General features: G+C 36.7%; 1 protein-coding gene across 1 annotated transcript; it reads right to left on the minus strand.

The window, feature by feature from the left end:
• Positions 1–14456: 14456 nt before the first annotated feature.
• On the minus strand, positions 14457–16963 carry LOC103514588 (deleted in azoospermia protein 2-like). Its single transcript, XM_008479486.1, has 3 exons — positions 16778–16963; positions 16187–16397; positions 14457–15640 (listed from the first exon to the last, which is right to left on the minus strand). Exons 1-3 carry the CDS (start codon positions 16961–16963, stop codon positions 14457–14459), a joined length of 1581 nt encoding a protein of 526 aa, XP_008477708.1.
• Between the last annotated feature and the right edge of the window lie 2180 nt (positions 16964–19143).

Here is a 19143-nt window from a genome sequence, read left to right on the forward strand (position 1 = left end):
ATTTTTTAAATCTTCCTTGAGAAAAAAAAAAATGATTTTTTTTTTTCTTGCTGAGACTTTTTGGATAACTATGTACCTACTGTTTTAGATATGCTCATTAAGATAGATACATATCTAATTAGTGGATGTGCATAATTTTCCCAATGTAGGAAGAATAACTGCTTCAAGCTTTCAGTTTCAGTCAATGTCGATTGATCAAAGTATAGACTTTTTTGTTTGGCCTTTTCGCTTTGATTTCGGACGGAAGCTTATCAACTTTCCTCACGAGGGTGATAGTTGAATGGGTGAGTAGAATAAAAACAACCAGGAATGTTAAAAATCGATTATTATTATTTTTTTTGCAGAATAACAAGGAATGTACTTTTTTCTATCGCCTCTGTGAATATGGAGGGGAAATACCCCTTAGATCCATAAAGCATTTCGATTTTAGAGTAGGGAATACCTAGGCTGACCATACGTCCCGCTTTGGACCCTCTGGTCCCGCTGTCCCGAGAAATCCTCTGGGGACGCTAAAATGTCCCGCTTTCGCCCAAAGTCCCGATATTGTCCCGCTTTAGCTGGTCCGAAACTAATATTATCATTTTGAGAGCAATGAGCTCGGGAAAAAATCCATTTTACGATTCCAATATTGTACAATATTATGTATCAAAATATTTGAAATCCCGAGCAATGCTCCCTTGCAGGCAACGCATTAATGTGTTTGTGCGCATACGTTTCTGCGCAGTTCTTTCTGCTCCTCCGCTAACTGCGTTAAGTCTGACGTCACACATCTCATTAGAACGGAAAATAAAAATTGAATTTTCGATCGTTTACAGTTATTTTTTCGGAGTTTTGACCTCAGATTTGGATTTTTCCCAACTTTTTACATAGGAATCAACTATTTATTCATAATTTTTACCCATTTGCAACTCCTCCATTGCAATCTTCCACGGATTATAGGTATTCCGGATTATTTAATTTGTATTGACTAATAGTATATCAGTATATCTGTAGATAGATATAGAGGTACTACTGACAGAAGATCTGTGAAATGAAACTGCAGAATGTTTCAAGTAACTGAGATAAAGATAAAGTAATTCCTGGAAGTAAATCTTCAATCTACAATTACAAGTATGAATGAACTAGGTACAGAGCGGTATTTAGCGGGCAGACTCCAAAAATTTGGACCATCTGCCAAGTCAATTATCTAATAATAAAAAATGAAAAAAAGTGTTTTTTTTTTTACTAAAAACTGACCATCGAAAGTTTTGTCGAAAAAATAAAAAAGCCCTCTGGATTAGGAACACCTTCCCAATTTCTTCATGCTAATAAACTCATAAAGACCCCAATATTGACCCAATAGGTCGCGGAGAAAGATTTAATGTATTTGGTTCCGCCGACATACCAGAGTAACAGGTATTTATCAGTGTGTATGTTGGTTACCTAAATGACATAACTGGTTCAGTATAACATTATTCGTATCATGATGTGAGTAAGTGTAGATTCCGGCTCATATAAACCATTTCACGTGAGAAGTTGTAGACGATTTATGTTTACCAGTACATTCTAGGCCATTACGAAACAACAGCGCCTAACCATCATAATTTTGCAAACTTTTAGGAGAAGCAAAAATACTGATTCACACAGAGCCTTGCTGCTTAGTGTGTAAATAAATAAAATAAAAATACTGATTTTTAGTCCGTCCTCCCTTTACTATTACAATAGTAATAAAAAGGTATAAGGGACGGACTATTGTATTCGCCTCGGTGTCTGTCAAAATATTGGGAAAAATCCTACAATGCTGCAGTGAGCACCAAAGTTGTGACATAATAACACAAAGAAACTGCATTTACATTACATTTACAAAACTAGACAAGTTTACCCGAGTGAGAAAGATCCGGGAGAGGAGACTGCAGTGATATGGCCATGTTGAAAGAAGAGATGAGAGCTACATAGGGAAAAGAGTTGAAAGAAAATTGAAGTGAGGGGGAGAAAAGGGCGAGGGAAGCCATAGAAAAGGTAGAGATATTGTGTGAATCAAGACCTGAGTGAGAAAAAATTATCAGGACATGAGGTACACAACAGGGCTGCCTGGAAGAGACTGGCAAGAAACGCCGACCCTATTTAAATAGGAAAAGGCTACGAAGAAGAAGAAGGTTTACCTGAGCGTGTATGAGTGGCCTATAGGCAAATTGTACACTATGTGTAATTATGTAGGTTTCTTTCACTCATTAATACATACGCACATAAATAGTATAAATATAAATACCCACAATATGATTATTTTATGCAGCCATTGCACTTCCATCATAATTATATCATTAAGTACCTAATACCTACTCATATGCTGTCTTTTTGTAGATCATTCTCTCTTTACGGGCTTACTTATTTATTTTGCTGTACTCATTGCATTTTACGGTTTTACTTTACTGTATTTACTTACTGTTAGGTACTGGATTGCGCAAAATTCAAACAGGTCATTGTTGATAAATTCTTCAATAAAAATTATCTACTGTCAGTAGGTAGCTTGTATTGTAATTACAATTACTTATATCCACTTGTGCTGTATTACTGTGGTAGTTCATCGCTTCATTGGCACCTACAACACCTTTCTTGTGAATTTATTTAAACTTTAGATACGTATTGTAAACGTTGTGAGAATCTTGTTGACATTTGAGTATATTTCCTTTTGATGATGAAGAGGGTATTTTGAGTCTACAAAATAAATAGGTAGGGATTTCAAAAACATTCATAGGAATGAAATATTTTAGTAAAAAAGTTTTTTTTTTACAGTTTGAAACACTATAGATAGGTATTATTATGGGTGTAAGTATGACCTATATTTTTTTACTAGCCTATAACCACCGCCATAAAAATATGAACCTGTGTACAAAATTTCAAGTCTCTACGACTTACCGTTTAGACGGAAACCTCTTACAGACAAACAAACAGAAAACCTCTCTTATTAATAAGATTTTTTCATGTGGTGTGGTGTGTGTGATGGGTGTGCGTGGTGTGTGTGTGGTGTGGTGGGCGTATGTGGTGTGTGTGTGATGGGTGTGGTGTGTGTGATGGGTGTGCGTAGTGTGTGTGTAGTTTGTGTGTGCGTGGTGGGTGTGTGTTGTTTGTGTATGTGATGTGTGTGTGTCTGTGTCTGTGAATGATGTGTGTGTGGTGGTGAGCGATGCAAAGCTCGCGGGTATCGCGCTAGTTCAAGATAGGCTAAGATAAAAAAATCCCCTACACCCTACATTTAAAAGGCTTGAATATGAAAATGTCAGGCACTCAAAACATTTAAAAGGCTCGAATGTGAAAATGTCAGGCACTCAAAACATTTCTCCGATTAAGCTGACATCACTCCAAATGAGAAAATTAGTGGGAAATATTGTAATCCAAATAAAACAAAATTAGTGGGTAATATTTGAATCCAAAAATTCACTCACCACTAGAAACTTCATTGTGTTTCAGATGAACTCCTTAAAATGTATCACTCAAAACCAACACAGGTAAAGTTGAACTCCTTCAATATGAAAATCCTTCCACTAAACTCTGCTGATATCACTGAGATAGGTCCGATACGCGGTAGGTATTGATAAATCACACTAAACCGTATCCACTAGTCACTCGGATCACTACAAGTTGATGTAACTATATTACTGGCCTCAATGTTATTCGTGTTTAGATAACTGATGGTAACAGCACCCATGGTATGTTCGAACAGTAGTGACACAAGACTTAATGGTGATGACTTGTTGACCCCCTAATGTAAGTATCAGGTTATAACATCTTATTCCATGTCCGGAATTTATAACACGTAATTTGTGACATCATACAAGATTTTGACCCAGTCCTATTAGGTAATTATAATTAAACGGTTTGACCTAGTCAAATTAAAATTAAGCAATTAAGTTAAGCACATTCACTCTTACCATGCTAGAAGATAGCATAATGTAAAGTTCAGGCATATCTACCTATTTGTAAGATTGTAAGGTAGTCATGGTAAGTTGGAGAACCCGGAGATACTCACCTGCTGTCAAGCATTAGAATCAGAGTATGGAATAATTAGATAATTAGAGTGGGCATTACCATCATGTTATGATACACTCGGTATAACTTGTCAGAAATCAATACTGCATGATGTATTTAGAATTCAGACTACATTGTAATGGCAAACAGCATTACTCGTACATACAGATAGGAAGAAGAGATGCATTGTCCATTGATAAATCACACTAAACCGTATCCACTAGTCACTCGGATCACTACAAGTTGATAACTGACGCACTCTAACAATCCGGACTGTACGCGAGAGAAAACAACATAACGCGGTAATGTCTTGATTAAGCCGTGATACACTTTCACATAACTATTTATACGAGCACTGTTAGTATAGTGGGAGATTAGGATGTTTCTGAGGATAACCTTAAAACTACCCGCAAAGTTGTCCAACTTTTGAGACCAAGTTCCCTCAAGCTTGAAGCTTCTGGAAAATCAAGTTCTGAGAGGTGCTTCGTTGGAATAGAAGTGTCTGGAACATTGTTTTGCTTATAGTCTAGAGTAGGTTACTTGTGGAGTGGCGAGGAAAATTTGTATGAGTAGTGAATAGCCATAATGTGCCTATAGTGAACCATGGAGTATAAGGATACTATGGACATTGTATATTCAGGGACATGGTACTATAATGACAAGAGGAAACAAAAGATTTCCAGGATTTCACATAAATCCTCATCAGGAATACGACGCATATGTCCGCAAAGTTGTCCAACTTTTGAGACCAAGTGCCCTCAAGCTTGAAGCTTCTGGAAAATCAAGTTCTGAGAGGTGCTTCGTTGGAATATAGAAGTGTCTGGAACAATGTTTTGCTTATAGTCGAGAGTAGGTTACTTGTGGAGTAGCGAGGAAAATTTGTATGAGTAGTGAGTAGCCATAATGTGCCTAGTGAACCATGGAGTATAAGGATACTATGGACATTGTATTCAGGGACATGGTACTATAATGACAAGAGGAAACAAAAGATTTCCAGGATTTCACATAAATCCTCATCAGGAATACGACGCATATGAATCTGCTTACCCAGAAAAATATCCGTGGCCGAGTGGCTATTACCCGATGCTTGTACTTTAGAGGTCCCGGGTTCAAATCCCGGCGTGGTCGACCTTTTTTTGGCTATGACCTTAGCTTTTTGGATGCATTCAGTCTTCGGCCGAAAACAGCCCAACCCACTATATCTACATAAAACCCAGAACAGGCTCTCCTAGTTAAGCTTGAACTTTGATACTTTTGAACCTAATACGAGTAGGTTGAACACTATACGAGTAGGTAAATGCCTATAGGTTGACTATCCCTGACCCCACCTCCCTCCTACACACGTTATCAGCCCCCCCCCCATACTTTATGAACCATATCATTTGGTTATTTATTAGGTATGTAGGTATTAGTTTGGACATTGGGGTTAAAGTCATCTTGCCGTTATGCTTGAACTTTGATACTTTTGAACCTAAACCATCTCCTCATGAGACTAAGGTGCTCTCCTAGTTAAGCAGAAGTTTTTGACATAAACCTTGTCCAGACGGTCACCCGGCCGTTCAGATATTATTGTCGCTAGATGTTGCTCACCTTCAGTGACATTAAAATTTAAAGGCACTGGCTAAATAAACCTTTTTTCTCTCTTCTTCTTTTGAAGAGGTTTTTTTTTTTTTTTTAGAGGTTTTGACAGAGGGAACTGTAACTGCTATGGTCTTATCGTCCCGAAATCGAAGAGAGAAGGAAGACAGGATAGGAAAAAGCCAGCCGTTCCGAGAACGAACATTATCCCATCAGGATAAAATCCACCCCGGGCGGGAATCGAACCCGCGGCCTAGCGCTCACAAGGCAGACGCACTACCAACTAAGCTAACCAGGCTGGCAAGTAGATAATTTGATTAGTTAGTTTGCTTTCTATTTGAATAGATAGCCAAGGACCTAGTACTGATCTAGTAGTAATGGAGCAGTTGCAAATGGGTAAAAATTATAAATAAATGGTCGATTCCTAGCTTTCAGAAACGGAACCAATTCCGATGGAGCATGATCTTTGATTTCCTATGGTTTATAGTGAATATAGTGCAGTTTCCAAAAGAGATTTTTTTCTTTAAGAGGTTGTGACTGGCTGTTGCGGGGCCCACTCAGCCTCGTGAGGAAAATGAGTAGCTATAACATATAAATGCGCATAGCGACCATACAGGGGGGGAACTGTAACGATGAAGGTCTTATCGTCCCGAAATCGCAAAGAGAAGGACTCGCAGGATAGGAAAAAATCCGCCGTTCCAAAAACGATCTGTTAAGGATAAAGTTTGAAAAATCGAACCTTCCACCTAGGCCTTACAATGTAGACGCGCTACCTTCCAAGGTAACTAGGTTGGCTTCCATTGACCTTAATATGAGGAGCAACCCTTTCAACTAAGTACATAGTAATAGCTGGTAATAAAGGTTTCAATATCATCTTATGAATTTATGATGTAAGTATATGTAAAGTATTTTGTCTGATGGATCATTCTTTGGTATGCATCATGTATTTTATTTTGCTTCATCTTGAAATAGGTAATTGCTAACAACTGTGCTATTTTTTGAAGAAATTTCATTTGGTTAATCTTAACTGTGTAACAAATACACTCTAGCGAAAAATGTGGTAGGTAAGTATTAATTTTTAATTGAGATTTTTGTTTGTGCAATAATTGAGGTCTTGATTATTTTGTCTACAAATAACTTTCTTAATTTCTTATTAAGTAAAAATGTAGACATCAAAAAATGTGGTAGGTAGGTATTAATTTTTGATTGAGGTAATGAGGTTTCTGTTTGTGCAATTGAGGTCTTCATTATTTTGTCTACAAGTAACTTTCTTAATTTCTTATTAAGTAAAAATGTAGACACCTAAATTCCTATGTATGTAATTTTTCAGGTACATAGGTACCTACTTTCTTGTAAAGCTTTTGGGTATACATTTATTTTTATTTTTTACAACAGTATTGTACCTAAGTATTTCATTATTATGTAGTTTGTAAAATCTCATTTCCAATAGTTTGCTCAATAGTTGTACCAGTTTCCGCTTAGGGTTGTTCCTACATACCTTCTTCACAACTGCAAATTTAATGTTTACAGTTTGAATGTTTATCTAAATAATAATAACAACTAAGAACTATAACCGGATTTCTTAAGTTTATACCAACTTGCCAAGTTCCGTTCAGTGTCCATAGTAATAAAGTAGGTAATTATAATTACGAGTATTATTTATCAAATTTGGGTATAACTCGGTACCTATGAGGAGGATGCAATATATTGCAAGTGACATGTGCTTAACCAGTTTTTATAAATTATTTATTATCTACCTACCTATATCTTTATCATTGTGTCCCTATCCTAAATTGTTACTATCTTGTTCTACAGCATTTCTCAAACCTTACCGCCACCGTATAGTGACCTCATGCACAAACCGCGAAGCCCCGGGAGCGCGCAGCGCGACCGTTTCCTACTGACGGAGAATTTTTTTCTTACTAATTGATGATAAATCACACTAAACCGTATCCACTAGTCACTCGGATCACTACAAGTTGATAACTGACGCACTCTAACAACCCGGACTGAACGCGGTCTGTCAGACCATCGGACGTGTGTGGCGGAAAAAGGTTCAGGCCGAGGTCTGTCAGACTGCCTGAGCGTGAGTGACTAACATTAGATTTTCACTACTTTTCAGGCTATAAAAAGTAGATCCTATATTGGATATATTATTGATGCTTTTTTAGGTATCAACTACTATCAGGGTGTTTTTGCATTATCTCAAATGTTTGAGGTAATGTTTGCATCATAAGTACAAGCTATTACACTTATCATACGAACATTGTTGCATGAAATTATAATTTATCATCATAATTACATGTGAAGTGTCCAAATAATACGTTCAACTTTACAAAACACTTCTGCAATCTTAGTGGAACAAAAAAGTAGCAAGGAAATGCTGCCAGCCACCATGACCCGATCACAATCTTTGTTTCTGGTCATGAAGTTTGGATTCCCATCACCATGTTGAATGTTATTATTAATAATTATTATATCTAGTGTAGGGAATATCTATGTTCCTATTAGGTAATGAATAACATTGCCGCTCCAAATAAAATGTAACATCAATCTAATCTAGCAGACAGGGTATTTTTTTAATATTTTCCATGAATTCACACATATTCATTAGTAAAAATTTCGCTTCTATCAGATTTATCTAGGTAAAAAATGTATTATTTTGTATTTCTGTTCTTCCTCAATTCTTTCATTCAAACTCATGATGTCATGATCGAGTAGAGAACCTCTGATCTCAACTTTGTGAGGAGCTGGTAATCATTACGTCAATGTTATCCCTAATGTCCACCATCCTCCAATGATAATTATGTGTTACATTGCGCCGCAGGTAATACTTAACTTGTCAGTAACTAGAGCAAATACCTATACGTTAAGATATGGCCAAAATAAATTCTGGGCTACTATTTTTTGTACCGTGTACATATCCATAACTTGTTCGATAACTTGGCCATTCATGTTAAATAGGGTATTACAATTAATACTACATACATTCTCTTACATTTTTTTCTTGCAGACTTTATGGAACTTTTTCCCTTATTGTTTCGTGACATATACCTACGTAGATATACTTTTATATTATAACAACAGGACATCCCCCCCTTATAGTATTTTCCTTATACACATAGTTTGAACAAACGAAGTGAATATTCAGTTGTCATCCGACATTTGCTTTCACATATTTTGTTAGGTATTTCTTTTATTTGTACATTGTATCATCTCTAATACTATGATTGTACCTACATATATCCTAATATACAACAATCAGGATTGTCTAATCTAGGCTGGGGGTTAATATTAGGTTTAAAAAAATCGATTGGTGTTAGTTATTGGTAATCATAATCAATAATATTTATATTTACCTACCTGGTAGGTAGGTACTTACACATAATCAATATCTTGTTACCTACTCATATATTAACTTATATCAAATAATCACTATCACTAGCACTAGCTATAGCGTACCTATCTGTCAAGTGGCCGAGATACAAACGAAGTGAATATTGAGTTTTCATCCATTTGCTTTCACATATTTTGTTTGAAAAATCTGTAATAGGTAGGTATTTCTTTTATTTGTACATTGTAACACCTCTAATACTATGATTGTACCTATATCCTAAAATACAACAATCAGGATTGTCTAATCTAGGCTGGGGGTTAATATTAGGTTTAAAAAAAATCGATTGGTGTTAGTTATTGGTAATCATAATCAATAATATTTATATTTACCTACCTGGTAGGGTAGGTAGGTAACTTACACATAATCAATATGTTGTTACCTACTCATATATTAACTTATATCAAATAATCACTATCACTAGCACTAGCTATAGCGTACCTATCTGTCAAGTGGCCGAGATTTCAAAATCTCATTCAGTAAAATACTCAAGGGTTACCCAAGATTTAAGGGTTTGCCGATACTTGACTAAGGGTTAGTCAATATGCATGGCTTTGATTTTAAAATGATTTACATGCAGTGGTAAGTTAACCCATTCGTTCACGGTGTGTCAGTAACTTTATATCTATTGGTCCCTGTCAGAGGTCAGAGATGTCAAGTTCATACACCAAGTTGACACTGATTTACAAAAGCAACTTTTAGTTGATTCATCTTAGTTTCTTGGGTGACCATCGCATCGTGCGCCCAAACCTGTAAAATCAAGTGAAGATGGAGATGAAAGGGTTCCTCTTTCACCTCATTTTCCAAACACCATTGGTACTGTGTGTTGCCGGTAGGACTTCCTTAGCATGTAACTACTTTGTTTTCAATGGTATTCCTTAATCTGTATGTAGGTACTTACTTTTCCCTTGTCGTACTCCTTATTTTTACTTTTATTTTCAAACTCTTGTGAATGATACTCGCTGCCTGCTGCTACAACAACAACAACAACATATACCTGTCCATACAGTTTGTATTAGATGCATCCTCATGGTACCTACATATGGTACTACATGCAGTCTAGATTATTTACATAGTCCACACCATGAAATTGTAAATAACAGTTTCGCATACATCATCAGATCATCGCATCCCAAGTTCATACACTAAGTTGACACTGATTTACAAAAGCAACTTTTAGTTGATTCATCTTAGTTTCTTAGGTGACCATCGCATCGTGCGCCCAAAACTGTAAAATCAAGTGAATATGGAGATGAAAGGGTTCCTCTTTCACCTCATTTTCCAAACACCATTGGTACTGTGTGTTACCGGTAGGACTTCCTTAGCATGTAACTACTTTGTTTTCAATCGTATTCCTTAATCTGTATGTAGGTACTTTTCCCTTGTCGTACTCCTTATTTTTACTTTTATTTTCAAACTCTTGTGAATGATATACCTGTCCGTACAGTTTGTATTAGATGCATCCTCATGGTACATATGGGGTACTACATGCAGTCTAGATTATTTACATAGTCCACACCATGAAATTGTAAATAACAGTTTCGCATACATCATCAGATCATCGCATCATTATAGAAACATAATTCACGGATATGAAATTGTTATCCATCACTACATTCATGTCTTGTGACTATGATTATGATCTATCTGAGGAGATAGATCCTCTATGTCCTCTCTCTGTGATCTGTAATCGCATTAAAAACTGTAATGAGATATATCTAAAGCCGGCCACTCACTATCAGGTAGATCTGACATCAGGCGGACCTGCTGAGGCGTTACCTGTCAGGTCTACCTGTTAGTGAATGGCCTGTCTAAGTTTACAGACAGGTCCAGCATTATGATCTATCTGAGGAGATAGATCCTCTATGTCCTCTCTCTATGATCTGTAATCGAATTAAAAAACTGTAATGAGATATATCTAAAGCCGGCCACTCACTATCAGGTAGACCTGACATCAGGCGGACCTGCTGAGGCGTTACCTGTCAGGTCTACCTGTTAGTGAATGGCCTGTCTAAGTTTACAGACAGGTCCAGCATACGAGTATTTACATTAGGTAGATGGGTTAGCTAGTAGATAGGGTGGTCAGAGAATTACCACGAGTATAACAACTAGGTGTGAGATGAGTTCCGATCATTTACAACTTTATCCATGGTTAAATCATATAAATTGCTGAGCTCATATTATAATTATTTACTTTTATGATTAAAATAACCACTCTATGCTATGTTGATATGGATAGACTACCGGAGTACCGGAAGATTCTGGTCAAACTTTTTCAAATCGAATATGTGGGCATAACGATGAAAATGACAAAATACGTCAGGTTACCAATACACACCCAATGAACTCAGTTTGGAATTGGCACTTATTTGTAGTGGAACTATTCTTAAGAATCTGTTGAATTTGTTGGCACTTATTTTCGGCACTTGACCAATCAGATACGAGTTGCTCTATTTCAAACATAATTATAGGTATATGTCTTTCCCCGGAAGATTCTGGTCAAACTTTTTCAAATTGAATATGTGGGCATAACGATGAAAATGACAAAATACGTCAGGTTACCAATAGTACCAATACACACCCAATGAACTCAGTTTGGAATTGGCACTTATTTGTAGTGGAACTATTCTTAAGAATCTGTTGAATTTGTTGGCACTTATTTTCGGCACTTGACCAATCAGATACGAGTTGCTCTATTTCAAAAATAATTATAGGTATGTCTTTCCAGTTTCCAGAGGGTAACGCGCTCATGATGCTCAAGCTGTTGTCTTATTGGATGTTGAGAGATTTTTGTACCAAGTACTGACTACTGACGCGCTTCAGTCCCCTTAATTTTGAAGTAAAACTCCTGCCCCTATTACAGGACCCTATCCAAAGGGTTTTGAGCTGCAATCCTTTCAACACAAGGTAGTACCGTACTCAATCACGGAAAGTAAATAAAACCTGGTATTATTGTGGATTATGATTATTATGAACTACTCGCAAATTAATCGAGAACGCCTCTTGAACAATCGGATAAAAGCTGAAGCAAAAGTAAAATACAAAGCTCATTTAGGTCTTTCCAGTTTCCAGAGGGTAACGCGCTCATGATGCTCAAGCTGTTGTCTTATTGGATGTTGAGAGATTTTTGTACCAAGTACTGACTACTGACGCGTTTCAGTCCCCTTAATTTTGAAGTAAAACTCCTGCCCCTATTACAGGACCCTATCCAAAGGGTTTTGAGCCGCAATCCTTTCAACACAAGGTAGTACCGTACTGAATCACCGAAAGGAAAGTAAATAAAACCTAATATTACTTTGGATTATGAACTACTCGCAAATTAATCGAGAACGCCTCTTGAACAATCGGATAAAAGCTGAGGCAAAAGTAAAATACAAAGCTCATTTAGGTGTATTGAAATTAATGGAATTGTTATTTTATTGGAAGGTATAGGTACGGTAATTCTTAATCATTAAGTACAATAAATAGGTACAGGTACGGACGATAAAATATTTATAAACCAGGATAGCGGTTCAGGCTCATTTAGGTGTATTGAAATTAATGGAATTGTTATTTTATTGGAAGGTATAGGTACGGTAATTCTTAATCATTAAGTACAATAAATAGGTACAGGTACGGACGATAAAATATTTATAAACCAGGATATTACAAGGATTTGTTCTTCTTACACTTGTTCAACTGTGGTTGAGGTGGTAGGAGATGTTCTTTTGGTGCTGGCTGAAACAAGAATCAAACAAAGAGGCAAAGATTAATAATAATAAGTATGCACACTCATTAAATTTTAGTGGTGTGATGGACAATATAAAAGAAAGAAAGATAACAAAAACAATACTAAAGACAGATAAGAAGACCAAGATGAACAGAAGACAATAGAAGATTTTAGAATAAAGTTTCAAAACTTCCAGTCGTCTTACACTTGTTCAACTGTGGTTGAGGTGGTAGAAGATGTTCTTTTGGTGCTGGCTGAAACAAGAATCAAACAAAGAGGCAAATATTATTAATAATAAGTATGCACACTCATTAAATTTTAGTGGTGTGATGGACATTATTATGAAAGAAAGAAAGATAACGAAAACAATACTAAAGACAGATAAAAAGACCAAGATGAACAGAAGACAATAGAAGATTTTAGAATAATGTTTCAAAACTTCCAGTCGTATATTTAACTGGAAGTTTATATTGTTGTAATACTCACTAGTGTCATCTTATTAGATTAAACTTTTACTCTCCACTTGTACTTACAATTTATCGAATGATTTTTTCCGATATCGATGAGATAATGATATATCGATATGTATGCAATGCTTGAAAAGATCATTGAAAGATGAATCCATAAGTTTTGCAATAGTTGACTTTAAGCAAGACATTGTACTTGACATGGAGATGATCTATTGAGATGTTGAGATAAGAATCTTAATAGTGCGTACCTAACGTACCCGATAATGTTGTAAGGTTACCAAGTCCAGTAAAACTAAACAGGTCACAGGTGGATTAATAATAATGCTGCTGATGATGATGATGACCAGCTAGGGAAGAGTGACAATGACAAGGTTGTTGTCACCCATTTTCAGCTTCAATGCAACTGTAATTCTGTTACCGTTGTCAAAAGAGAAAAAACAATGCGTACAGAATATTAAATAATGACCAAATAGTCAAATCCCAACAGATTTGAACTAATTTACTCGCATTGATTTCAAACAACAGAGCAAACTCTTTTGTTTTTCCATCACCTTGGTCCTTGGATAATTTGGACATAGTAGCGTTATTCAATGACATAAGAACTGTGGATTCTATGACAAGTACGAATAGCATCACTGTGACAAGCAACTTGGACAGTAGTAAGTAGTCAAATATGTAGGTAAGTTCTGGTCCACTGGTTGATATATGGTTGGTAAGTTCAATCACCAAAGTTCTAAATTCTCCAGACAATTTACTACCTGATGTTTTCTCCTTGGTTCTTGTTCTAATGGTAGGTATGTATTTAGGTAAGTTAGTTTATGTAGAAATATGTAGGTAAAATTTTCATGTGTGCCTTCTCAAAGAGAATTTTCCGACCCAATTTTTTCCCTATATTGGATATATTATTGATGCTTTTTTAGGTATCAACTACTATCAGGGTGTTTTTGCGTTATCTCAAATGTTTGAGGTAATGTTTGCATCATAAGTACAAGCTATTACACTTATCATACGAACATTGTTGCATGAAATTATAATTTATCATCATAATTACATGTGAAGTGTCCAAATAATACGTTCAACTTTACAAAACACTTCTGCAATCTTAGTGGAACAAAAAAGTAGCAAGGAAATGCTGCCAGCCACCATGAACCGATCACAATCTTTGTTTCTGGTCATGAAGTTTGGATTCCCATCACCATGTTGAATGTTATTATTTATTATTATATCTAGTGTAGGGAATATCTATGTTCCTATTAGGTAATAAATAACATTGCCGCTCCAAATAAAATGTAACATCAATCTAATCTAGCAGACAGGGTATTTTTTTAATAGTTTCCATGAATTCACACATATTCATTAGTAAAAATTTCGCTTCTACGTCAGAGCCAAATCCATTGCTCTGAACCTGTTGACCAAATCCATTGTTTTGAGCTTGATGAACAAGATAATCAGAGTGGGAAGGGAAGCTGTAGTATTGTGGACCAGACTCATCTGATGCAGGGACATTGATTACATTGCCAGATGCGGTTTGGGAGATATCGGAGGTTTGTGGAACAATAACTGACCCATAGGAATCGTATGTGTAAGAAGATCGAGGAGGTGCTTGAGGAAGTGAATGATGAGAGTGAGTCTTGTGTGAGGGGAATGGTGCATTGTAAGAAGTGGATGGTGCTTCATAGGATGTGGCTGGTGCAGCATGTGCTTCATAGGAATTGGATGGCGCAGAAGGAGCACTATAATAAGTGGATGGTGCTTCGTAAGAAGTAGATGGCGCACCATAAGAAGTGGATGGTACTTCATAAGAAGTGGATGGTACTTCATAAGAAGTGGATGGTACTTCATAAGAAGTGGATGGTGCAGCAGGAGCACTATAAGAAGTAGATGGTGCACCATACGAAGTGGATGGTACTTCATAAGAAGTGGATGGTGCAGCAGGAGCAGTATAAGAGGTGGATGGTGAAACATAAGAAGTGGATGGTACTTCATAAGATGTGGATGGTGCAGCAGGTGCTCCATAGGAATTAGATGGTTCAGCAGGAGCACTGTAAGAAGATGGTGCTTCGTAAGAAGTAGATGGCGCAGCAGGAGCACTATAAGAAGTAGATGGCGCACCATAAGAAGTGGATGGTACTTCATAAGAAGTGGATGGTGCAGCAGGAGCACTATAAGAAGTAGATGGCGCACCATAAGAAGTGGATGGTACTTCATAAGAAGTGGATGGTGCAGCAGGAGCACTATAAGAAGTAGATGGTGCACCATAAGAAGTGGATGGTACTTCATAAGAAGTGGATGGTACTTCATAAGAAGTGGATGGTGCAGCAGGAGCAGTATAAGAGGTGGATGGTGAACCATAAGAAGTGGATGGTACTTCATAAGATGTGGATGGTGCAGCAGGTGCTCCATAGGAATTAGATGGTTCAGCAGGAGCACTGTAAGACCTACGTATGTAGATACCAGTGCTATGAACGTATCTTTCGATAGGATCTGTACACTAATCACGTCAAAATTTTTAATTGAATTATGCCTTCACAATTTCTTTGAATGATAACTTCCGTACTTCCTATTGTGCCAATATTTACATAAGGTTTATGGCTAGGTAACTCTAGCTTTAAGTGAGCAGGATCATCTTTAATTTTTGTCATTTAATAGTTTTAGCTCTTTAAACTCTGGTGGTTTCCGGACTACCAAATTGAAATGTTTGGTTCGGGTAATAATGACTTCATTGTACATAGGTAGATAGGTACCTACGTATGTAGATACCAGTGCTATGAACGTATCTTTCGATAGGATCTGTACACTAATCACGTCAAAATTTTTAATTGAAATACAAGGAGCTAGAGAATTTACTTACTTTCTGATTGTTGACTGCGAACTTCCTCCTGATCTGGTTGACTGGTAGTTGTGTCAGTAGTGTGATGTTCTGTGGTACTCTCTCCTCTAGTTCTCAGAAATGTTGGCCGAGGTCTAGAACGATTTTTCAAATCTTCCAGTGAATGTGTTTTCTTTGTGTATTTGCATCAACAGTTTCACCTTGTAACTTGGTAGGGGGTCCATAGGAATCAACTAGACTAGCAGGAGGTCCATAGGTTTCTGATAGAGTTGAGACAGGAGCTTGGAACCTGATGGCAGCAGGAGCTGTTTCGTATGATTGTCTTTGATTAGCAATATGAATACCTGAGACTGGTTTCAGTTCGATTCCTGTATATTTATGTATTTTCCATAGTTGTTGGGGGCTTGGAACCTGATGGCAGCAGGAGCTGTTTCGTATGATTGTCTTTGGTTAGCAATATGAATACCTGAGACTGGTTTCAGTTCGATTCCTGTATATTTATGTATTTTCCATAGTTGTTGGGGTCGTGAATGCAACAAGTTTCCTTTTATTTGCGCAACATTTGAAATCAAATTTTGTTTTGCATTCGCAACATTAGAAACAATATTCTGTTTTGCATTCGCGACATTAGAAACAAAATTCTGTTTGGCGTTGAAGACATTGGAAATTAAATGCTGCTTTGCATTAATGGCCTTTGAAATTAAATGTTGTTTTGTATTGATGGCGTTTGAAATTAAATGTTGTTTTGTATTGATGGCGTTTGAGATTAAATGTTGTTTTCCTGTGATGACGTTGGATATTAAGTTCTGCTTGGCATTAATCGCATTAGATATTAAATGTTGTTTCCCATCAATGACATTAGAAATGAGATTTTCTTTGTTGTTGGCAATTGAAGCCAAGGTTTCATGCTTGTCATATCCTAATATTGGACTGATCACTATACAGGCAAAGGCCAGGATGATTCGGTGCGTCTTCATTTTCATTCACTGCAATTCGGAGAGGAAATATTGTTATTGTTAAACAAGTAGAAATGGCATTTACATTTCCAAATAATTAAACTCTCTTTCATCCCGATTGGGTTCAAATCTAATTAACAAATTTCCTCTCTATAACTTTATCCTCTCTATACCTCGTATTTACCAAATTCCATCAAAATCGTACAAATTATTTGAGAGTTATGATAATGACGGAACAAATCGACAGACAATCAAACAAACTACATAAACAAAAATCGATAAAAGACCTAAGTGATAATGTGATTACCTAAACTTATACAGGGTGCGCCAGAAAAACACTGACAACGGCTCAGGGTAGGTAGATCTCATCATTTATTTTATTGATTAGCACTTAAAAAACGACTTTTGAAATCTTATTTCCGCGATCAACGATACTTCTAACAACGAACAACTCTGACAAGAGATTTATTAAAAATTCAGTCGAACAAAGCCTCTTCCCTTAAGGAGTCAAATATGACTTCTTAAAAATTCACTGATCGAATTTCCCGCCAACATTACACGCTCGTGAAGGCTGTGTTAAGTTACTCTCCCCAGGGGGGCGCGCCCCCCAGTTTGAGAACCTCTGATTTAGAGGGAACTGTAACTGCTAAATCACGCAACTCCCACTTCCTGAAAGGCAAATCCGGACACCTTGGCGTTTCTCTTTAATCCAAACCATGATGAGTCCTCAGGAGACTGAGTGCACCATGGCATAACCATCTCCCAGACAGTCACCCATCCAGATATCATCTTTATCAGAACCATTTTCCTCATAGGAACTAAGTAACTAAGTAACCAGCAGAGAGATCCCAGACACCTTGGCGTTTCTCTTTGATCCAAACCATGATGATGATGAGTCCTCAGGAGATTGAGTGCACCATGGCATAACCATCTCCCAGACAGTCACCCATCCAGACAGCATCTTTATCAGAACCATTTTCCTCATAGGAACTAAGTAACCAGCAGAGCCATAAGTAAAACTAACAGGAATCAGAGTAGAGTACTTATAGAACAAGTGCACATTATTATCCAATCATATTAGAGTATTTATAGAAAGATATTATATTCCCTTATGATATCATAGAAAAGAACAAAGATCATTTAGAGATCAGTGCAGAAGACAAAACACTCTCCTGCTAGGTCACAACTCCCATGGTGATAACAAGGCTGATCTCTGATTTACAGGAAAATCCAGAGACATATTATTTTACGGCCTTGGATCAGGTATGTCTTGTGTCCGGTTGTCGCCTGTTTTGACCAATAATTGCCCTGTGGATATAATTTCCCTACAATTTCCCCCAATCAAATGAATTAACTCCATTGTTAACAGAGATTAATACTACCTTCGTAGCCGAGGCAAAAGAAAGAACAATATTGTCTGTTATTTTGGTTAGTTAGGACTGTTAGGAGACCTCGGTACTGTTTATATTAGTTTGGGTCGGAGCATGAGGAATTAACAAGGGACTCACGGGGTATGGTACTTAGTATGGTGACTATGGTTATCTAGGTATATATGTATCAATTTAAAACTTTAGGCTGCTCAAATTCAACAGGGAAATCCTTTTCTAACTTTATTAAGTTATGAATGTTATGACACATACGAGATATCTACATACTTATTCCTGTTATACAATAGGTACGTAGGTATAACATAAACATTTCTAGTGTTTTCATTAAAATTTGCCAAACTTTCCAAATATCTCTAGTAGCTAATACTCTTGAGTTTTGAACATTTAAATTGAAGGAATTATTTTTGGGATTTCCATATGTAAAATAAAATACGGATACCTACCTACTTCATGGATACTTTTTAGTGACAGGAAAAGTTTTTGCATAAAAAGCCAAAGAACCAGGCACCCAGGTCTCTTTATTATTTCAAAATCCTTATACACACTCCAAGTTGTGTGAATAATTTGTAGGTACCCATCCACCATACCTACTCAAACGCCTGAATAACTTAGTGTCAATTTTGGCAAAAGTAACCCAATCGTTCGTCATTTTCGATCAACTGCCAACGCTCCTCAAATTTGTGAAACTATTTAGGTACGTATTGGGTATTATAGGTATTGCTTTGTATAGGTACTCAGAATAATCAGTGAATATAATGAATATGATGTAAGTATACATAGATTCAAGTTTTATTAAAACTTATTACGAAAGGG

This window comes from Diaphorina citri, unplaced genomic scaffold, assembly GCF_000475195.1.
Source record: "Diaphorina citri unplaced genomic scaffold, Diaci psyllid genome assembly version 1.1 scaffold1174, whole genome shotgun sequence".
In the NCBI taxonomy this organism is placed as follows: Eukaryota; Metazoa; Arthropoda; class Insecta; order Hemiptera; family Psyllidae; genus Diaphorina; species Diaphorina citri.